This window comes from Aplysia californica, unplaced genomic scaffold (assembly GCF_000002075.1).
Source record: "Aplysia californica isolate F4 #8 unplaced genomic scaffold, AplCal3.0 scaffold00828, whole genome shotgun sequence".
Classification (NCBI taxonomy): Eukaryota; Metazoa; Mollusca; class Gastropoda; order Aplysiida; family Aplysiidae; genus Aplysia; species Aplysia californica.
Window position 1 is genome coordinate 135,260 of NW_004798098.1, and position 8,056 is coordinate 143,315.

General features: G+C 39.4%; 1 protein-coding gene across 1 annotated transcript in view; it reads left to right on the plus strand.

Annotated features, from left to right (window-relative positions):
* Positions 1-871: 871 nt before the first annotated feature.
* Positions 872-8,056, plus strand: part of LOC101863622 (centromere protein I-like) — a 15,412-nt gene continuing 8,227 nt past the window's right edge. Inside the window, exons 1-5 of the mRNA XM_013088896.2 lie at positions 872-986; positions 1,722-1,804; positions 2,358-2,472; positions 5,266-5,330; positions 6,043-6,197. Coding sequence (XP_012944350.2) covers positions 944-986; positions 1,722-1,804; positions 2,358-2,472; positions 5,266-5,330; positions 6,043-6,197 — 461 coding nt within the window. The 5' untranslated portion in view covers positions 872-943. The remainder of the gene's footprint in view (positions 987-1,721; positions 1,805-2,357; positions 2,473-5,265; positions 5,331-6,042; positions 6,198-8,056) is intronic.

Below are 8,056 nucleotides of genomic sequence, written 5' to 3' on the forward strand. Positions count from 1 at the left end.
CTCTCTCTCCCTTCCCCCCCACCCCACCCCCACTCTTTCTGTCTGTCTGTCTCTTGGTCTCTCTCCGTACTTTTTTGCATACACAAACACACACCTTATATATACATTTCTATATATTATGGATGGGTTTCATTGTTTTTCCTTGTTTCATCTGGTCCCCTCTAAACAGTTTCTTGTGCTACAAATGTGTACGTAATCTGGACAAAGTTCTTGAATTTTCTAACCACATGTGTTGCGATGCGGTGGAATGCGGCGCGCGTCAATTTTTGGACATATGGAATTAATAGTATCATCTTAAAGCTTGCGCATATAAATACGAATCTGTCTTGAATAAAAATCGAGATATATTTGCTATTGAAGGAGGTAGGGGTTGCCTGGTTTCATATGTAAAATTAGAGAGAAAATGGCTGCAAAGTTTGGTGACTTTCATAGTCTGAGAGTCCGTGGAAACTGAAAATTTTTCAATTTTTGTGCCTTTAATCAACATTTTAAAGTAAAATCCACACTGAAATGTGCTTTTAAATGGACACAAAAGTTGTTTAGCCAAAAAACAAAACTTCGATAAAATTTACCAAACCAGCTGAAAAATGTCAGTATCTTTGATTTAATTATTTTGCCTGATTTCACCTCGACACCTCACACATCTTGTCATCTCACAACAAGTAAATCTGCTGCTGGTTGAATTGAAGGGTACCATTGGCAGTATGTCCTACTTCTTTTCTTTCCCTCTGTTGTTTCTGTCTGTCTTGCTTTTTCCCTGCACTAAATGATCATTATTGTAGCGATGTGCATCTCTTTACTCAAACTCAAGTAAATAATAAATACGTATTTGCTCTCCTCCACTCCCACCCCTCCTCCCTCAAAGTATCCGAGTCAAATCGCGGCTGCTCTCAGTGACACCCGGCTGCAGCTGCTGTTGTCGTGCAATCCTGACCCTGTGGTTATGGCCCGGCTGTGCTTCTGGATCCAGCACGTGTTGACCTTTGGTCAGTGCCACCTTACAACCTACAGTGTCCTGTATCCTGTGATCGGGACTGTTTGAGCATTTGTGGTCTTTTTCTTGTCTTTAACACAGGGGATGGAGTGGAGTGGAAGGATGGCTGGCGGGTACTCTGGTGTGGTTTGCTCATTCTTTCCTATCAAATGTCTATCGTCCTTATCTCTCCTCCTTACTGTCGAGTGGGAGCATGCGCTGTACAATATAAATGTTATATATTATTATTATTACTCTGATAATACCTCTAACCTGAGAGGGAGAGAGAGAGACTCTTTGTCTTACTATTCTACATCACTTATGGTGGAGTTTTGAAATTGACTATTGGAGTAGAATTTTTGGTTAGAGGTTAATGTTCTATCACATACTCTTCTTCTATAATCTCATTCATATCTGCCTTTGAAAATCAAAGAGGGAAGGCATCTAAAGAATATTTTGAGGAGCCCCTTTCCATAGTCTGATTTCTGTTTCATGAGTATCCTGTAATGCCATAATTTCCTTCACTTGTGTCCAGACAGTTTGATGAAGGACCGTGTTGTGCTTTTGTCATTTTGGTTCTTAAATCTTAATTTGGTTTTTTAAAGAAATATTTTTGTCTGTTGTCCCATTCGATGTCCCATTTGATTTTTTAAAAAGATAATTAGGCCTATGATTTGATCCCTGAATTCATATTATTATCTGCTGCATGAAGAAATAACCATAAATTACTTTTGTTTTGTACTCTTAGGGTTCCGGGAAAAAAGCAAGAGTGAGACGGAGAAATTTGAGAAATTGTTGCAGATGTTGCAAACTTTCTCTCCCAATGTTCAGGTAGCTGATGTTTTATTTTATCTTTATTGTAGAAGGTGGTTTTTGGGATCTTTATTTTCTTATTATTGCAGATGACTATGGAGGTCTTAGTTCTTTATTTCAGTAAACCAAAGTCACGCTCATGAGCTTATACAGTTTGGAACGCCGTAAAACACCAAAACAAACTATTAGATGGTAAAAGAGGTCACAATTTATTTATTCATAGAAGGTGGTTATGGGGTCGTTTTAAAAAAATTTAATGTTGAATGTCTTTACTCTGTATAAAATTAATGTAGAATGGAATCCACTTAAACCAAAATCTGCCGGAGCACCAGATTTTCTTCCGTGTAACACATGTTTTTGGTTTAGAGAGGTTGCTCAAATAGAAGGAAAAAAATCAGAGCTTTTCTTTTCTTTCAGTGTACAGCTGTTTTTAGATAAACGTCTTCAGTTTTTGAATGGACTCCACTGTACACACATATATTTTTTAATGACGATTTTTTCTCTTTGATGTAATTTTTTTTCTTCTTTCAAACCGATAAATGTTGTCTGTTCTATATTTGTAATGTCACAGTGTCTACCTGTGGTGGAAGGATTCCTTACTCGTTACCTGCCCACCTGGGATGGACAGGCCTGTGCCTCTATGATCTTCTCCTTGATCACCTGCATCAGACCCAGCAGTTTTCAAGGTTGAATTTTGTTTTGTTGTTTTTTTTCTTGTTTTTTTCTTGTTTTGTTTTTTTTTTTTCATTGTCACCCGTTCTCACCTTATATCCCCTCTTTTTTCGCGGAAATAACCAGGTGGTTGCTTTGCACTGATGTTGTTTTATCACTAATAGACTAATATTATGTCGATGTGCTTCTTTTAAAATTAGAAATTGTACGTGTTACACTTTTGTGATTACTATTTAGGGGTGGGCTGAATCGACTGCCAGCCTGGGCAGAGAGGGATACAGCATCCCAGCTGATAGATGGAGATAATCAATGTAAAAAAAAGAAATATCCTTTCTCAAGAATTGAACTCATGGCTTCTATGTATGATGGCAGACCACCTAATGGCTTCACACCACATGTGCCAGTGATGTGCCTCTCTGTTCTCAAATTGTACTGAACTGTGTCCACCTCTGTGGATTTGTGGGTGGTTGGCGGGTGCTCTGGTGTGGTTTGTTTCTTGTTTCCTATCAAACATCTATCGTCCTTATCTCCCTTTCTTCTTTTTTATGTTTGTTAATCTCTTGTAACACCTCTAAACTTCTGGCGCTCATTGGACCTTATGCAGTTGCGATCATCGTAAAACCTTTACTAAAACTAACTCTGTGGGTTTTGTTGTTGTTTGGTTTTTCAACGGAAAAAGAAAAGAGAAATTATAGACTCTAAATAGCTGTGAAAGGATGGAAGATTTTAGTTTTCATCGTCTTTAACCTGATGTTTGGACCATGTACCATGTCTTTGAAAAGACCTTTAGACATTCAAATGTGGATAGGATAGATGATGCATATGTTGTACTGGTGAAGTTGGTGGTAGAAATGATTTTGGTACGTAAGAAGAAAAAAAATTAAGATTAATACCGGTTTTAAAACCAAACCTTCATAAATGTTAAAGGAAAAATGGATTGAAAGACTGATGAGAAGGAGGAAAAAACGGCACCGATCATAGATGCCTAGTTTCTCTATAAATAAAAATATTTGTGGATAAGATAAATCTCAAAACAGAGGGTATTCTCTTGGTTGAGTCTGAGTTCAGGATTTTAGCTCACTTGAGCCTGGGCTATTTTTCACCCAACAACCATTGCAGCCTGACACTTTTGGGTGTATATTAAATCGTTAACATAAAAAGACTGAAAGTATCATAGTAAAAAAAATGCAACAAGAGAAAAGAAACGCCCTCACTGCAAAAGAAAATTGCACCTAATTCGTCTGAATAATTTTTATTTAATCAATATTCTGAATTGGCAATGTCTGGGACTACTGGGAGTTACGCAATTCTTTTTGCATCCAATGTATAAATAAAATCATCTATCGCAATGCAGGAGTGACTGACTTACTTACTCCGTTACAGCTGAAAAGCATGGCCCGTAACTTCACCAAATTTTTTACTTACCATTACGAAACGAAACAAGTGGGTCAACTGTTGGCTCACTGCTTCCCATAGCTTGAAACCAAAAGATATGGGAGATGTCGATTGATAAAACGTATCCTGTAAATCCACGGGATTAGGCCAGTGGTCCAGAGAGGCGTCCCATAAATACATGGGAATAGGCTCAAGTGGGTTAAAAGACAACTTTGGAGAACCAACCCTGAAGGGTACGGTTTTAAGAAAACCTGAATGGTAGGGTTTACTGAGATCATGAGGGTAGTAAGAATGTGCTGCCAGTGGGTCTTTTCATGTGTCTCTCCTAGTTTTGTCAGTCAGTATGCTATTTCCCAGCTGTAAAAATTAAATGACTGTCATAGGATATATATGCCTGCTACATGGCCATCATTATATCATATGTTTATGAAATGACCTGCTTTTTATTTCCTGATCCTTTTACTATTGTCATTTTCCTCTACTTCTTTTGTATGTTTGTCGCTCTTTTGTGACCTGCTATTTTGGGGTGCCTTGATAGTCGAAGCAGACTGTTGAAGCTAGAGAGGTGAGCAGTCTGATTCCCTGTAAAGACTTCTCTGTTGACACCCACCCCTTGACGCTCATATGACCTTATGCAGTTGCGAGCGCAGTAAAACCCTCAACTATAAAAAAAAATAAAATGAAATGACCATTGTGATATAATATGTCATTCTGTAAATTCATGTGGACTAAAAACTGTTGTGGTCATGTAGAATAAAAAATTTTCTGTAGCTGTGCACATCTCTGTATTAAAAAAAAGGCTGGGTTTTTTTTTGGGGGTTAAATGTTTTACTGCTCTCTCAACTGCATAAGGTCGTATGAGCGCGCGAGACACATTCAACATTTTCAGTTGGTAGGAATTTTGGATTTTGCTCGGGTGGTAGCCGAAGCCTACTCTTATCGATTTTAGACCACCAAGAGATCTTTAACGTGGGCAACTTGCTCACGGGACCTCCGAGATTTTTCACCCTTGTCCAAGAAGGCTAGGTGTAGATCTTTCCTACCAGAAGATCAGGGGTGAGGCAGAAAGACAGCAGACAGAAAGAGCCTGGGAGTAGCAGTAGAAAGGCTGCAGAAAAGAGTCAGGAGCCCAGAGGAGGGGGGGAGAGGGGGGCAGAAAGTGGAGACGAAAGCAGATGACAGAACATTGCTAGAGAGAAGGAAAGGAGGTGAAAGGAGGCAATTTTAGAGAAAATTATTCCGTTACTACTTGGATTTGAACCTGGGACCTTTGAATGAGAGACGAACACCTTAGCCTTAACCTCTAGGCCACGAGAGCCCCCACATCTCTGTGTGAGTCTATATAAGGGGATGAACATACAGCGAACCTATCTGGCCGTTTTTTTATTTGAGTGTTCCTATTCCTATTTCAGATCTGTTCTCCGGAATCTTGGAACCCCTGCACAGGCTGTTCTTCTCCTCCGACATTTACTTTAAGGTTAGTTTCAGTGGGACAGACAATTTTGTCTTATATCATGTCTTTTCCCTTAACATGCTCCCCTCTCCATCCCTTATTTCTACTTTCTCCAGTAACAACTCCTTTCAGGCTTTTTTTATGTTGTCTTGATTTATTGAGCCTGTGGTGATGGTTACTGGATGCTTAGTGTGGTCAGCTTATTCTGTTTTTTGTTGTTTTGTTTTTCATAGCTGACCTGGTGCTTTGTCACTTGTGGCTTTAAGAATTCCTCTGAAGAGTTTTCGTTGTCTTCTCTTTTATCCATTTTTGGGGTGGTTTTTTTTGCCCGATTTGCTGTAATGCTTTCTCTTACTTGACTCTTTAATAATGTTTGGTTCTAAGTTATGCAGTTATGGAGGTTTCATTCCTTCATCCCAGCTCTCTTTAGTGACCCCCCCCCCCCCCCAAAAAAAAATGAAAATGAAAAAAACAAACAAATTAACCAAAAAAAAAAAAAAATCCCCCTTTGCATGCGCATGCTCCAATTTTGTTATGTTCCAGTATAGTGTTTTTTTCCTTTTGATTCAATAATCTTACAGGTGGTTAGAGGGTAGGTCCATATTTTCTTTCCCTCTGATGTTTTTCTATTTATCTGTGTTACTTTTTCACTGGTCAGACTGACAAGTTTTATGTCAGTGTTCTTTGTTTTACTCAGTTTTGTGACAAAATCAACATATAATCCTGTCTGTTGCAGTCGATGTGTGTGACGGCCCTGACCAAGCTCCTCCACAACCAGGTCATGCACATTTTGGTGCCCCCAGGGGAGTCCCAAGATGGAAGATCTCGCCAGACTGCGTCAGGGGCGGCCAGTACAAATCAGCACTTCTCCTCTTCACAAGCCTCTCAGGAGTAAGTGCATAAATACAAGTGTAACAAGGGCTATTCCATGGTAACTGACGAGACATTTGGACTATACTTTCTAACAATGATGACACTGTAATTTAATATCAAGTGATTTCTTTCAACTTCATGTGATCAGAAAATTTGAAAGACTATATTAAATGCAGTCATTTGAAAAACGTACTTTATGCAAATTGACGTGTTTAGTTTCGGTAACTGATGGGACAGAAAAAATACCCCATTTGTCCCATCAGTTGTATAAAATACTTTAAAAAAATAAATAACTGCATATAATATTCTTAATATGTCTTTCAAATGTTCTGATCATTTAAAGTTGAAATAAACTAATCGATATTGAATTACCAGTGTTATCATTGTAAGAAAGTATAGTCCAAATGTCCCGCCAGTTATCGTGGAATAGCCCACAATCAAAACTATCCGAGATGCCCACCCATTGTCGAGGAGAAAAGTGGCCATTTTAGACAGGTGGCTATCTTACACAGTCTCATAATGTGAAAAATAAAAGCAAGTGAGGAAATGGGAAGTGGATGTTTGTTCAGGTGTTTGTCTTATACAGGTGGCCTTAAGAGCAAATTTGACTATATTGCTCAAAAAAGATGGAGGGGGGAAGGGAGAACGAGGAGTGTGAGACAGAAAAATTTTCGGCAGACGTCAGCTATTTTAAGGCGAGTGTCATCTATCTGGCGCAAGGGATACCAGGATTGAAATTATTGTTGAGATGGAAGATTTCTCTTTGAGCACTTTCGCTGTGGGTGACAGGGTCAGCTGGCTGATGCTTCTTTATCTGGGCTGTTTAAACTTTTAGACTTTTCAACTTCAACTTTGAGATATAGCAAGGTATTTATTGTGATTGAAGTTCAGTCTGCCTTAACATCTTCTGTGGGTTTTGACCTGTCCAAGACAATACTTTGCCCTCTCTATCTAGATATGGAACAAAACTCCCATTTGGTTCCATTGGCTCTAACCTTTACGCCATGCCACCTGGTGAGGAAGGGATGTGGTTTTGGGATAGCTGTTACCCCATCTATGTGAGCCCTGAGCGGTGCAGTTGGTTAGGGTGTTCTTGGTGTGAAATCTCATCACTGCTTATGAAAGTGACCGAGTAGTGCTCCATCACTTTCCTGGGTTTCAAGTGGTGTAAAATTAATTTGACTACTGCCTGCCGCCCTGGTCGTTTAGCCAGCCAAGACAAAAAGTTACTTGAATTGTTGCATGCAGGGGAGCGATGATGGTGTTGGTTGCTTGTGCATTTTGCATCAATGGGTGAGGCTACAGGTGGAAACAAAGGAGAACTTCAATCCTGTCTGTTTTTAATTAGTCAAACAGTGGTCCTATGAAATGCAAGTACCGGTGATGATGGATAAATAAGATTTGACTCGTGCCATTATTAAAGAGGCAAGGATAGCACTTGGGAGGTGTGAAGTTACAGTTTGCGGATCGGTCAGGTGATCCTTGATCTCACTGTGTACAAGCTCCCTCTGGAACCTTCCCTCTAAATTTGCTGGTCCAAGATGGAAGATGTCTTGGAGGACATTTTTTCCTGGCTTCCTTACGATTCTGTTTTGGACAAGTTCCCTCACTTTGTCAACGTCGAGGTTAAAACGCCTTGAAAGAATTCAGAGCAAAGGTATGCAGACTGTTCTCGAGTGCACACGAGACACATCCCAACTGTATTAATTATAATTTCACACTTTCACAATACGAAATTCTTCTTCTTAAGCTACTTTATGTACCAATGGATTTTTCTTCTTCTATATGTTCAATAAAGTTGAAACATCCTGTAGGGCGAAAAATCTCGGAGGGCCCGTGTGCAAGTTGCGCACGTTAAAGATCCCTTGGTGGTCTAA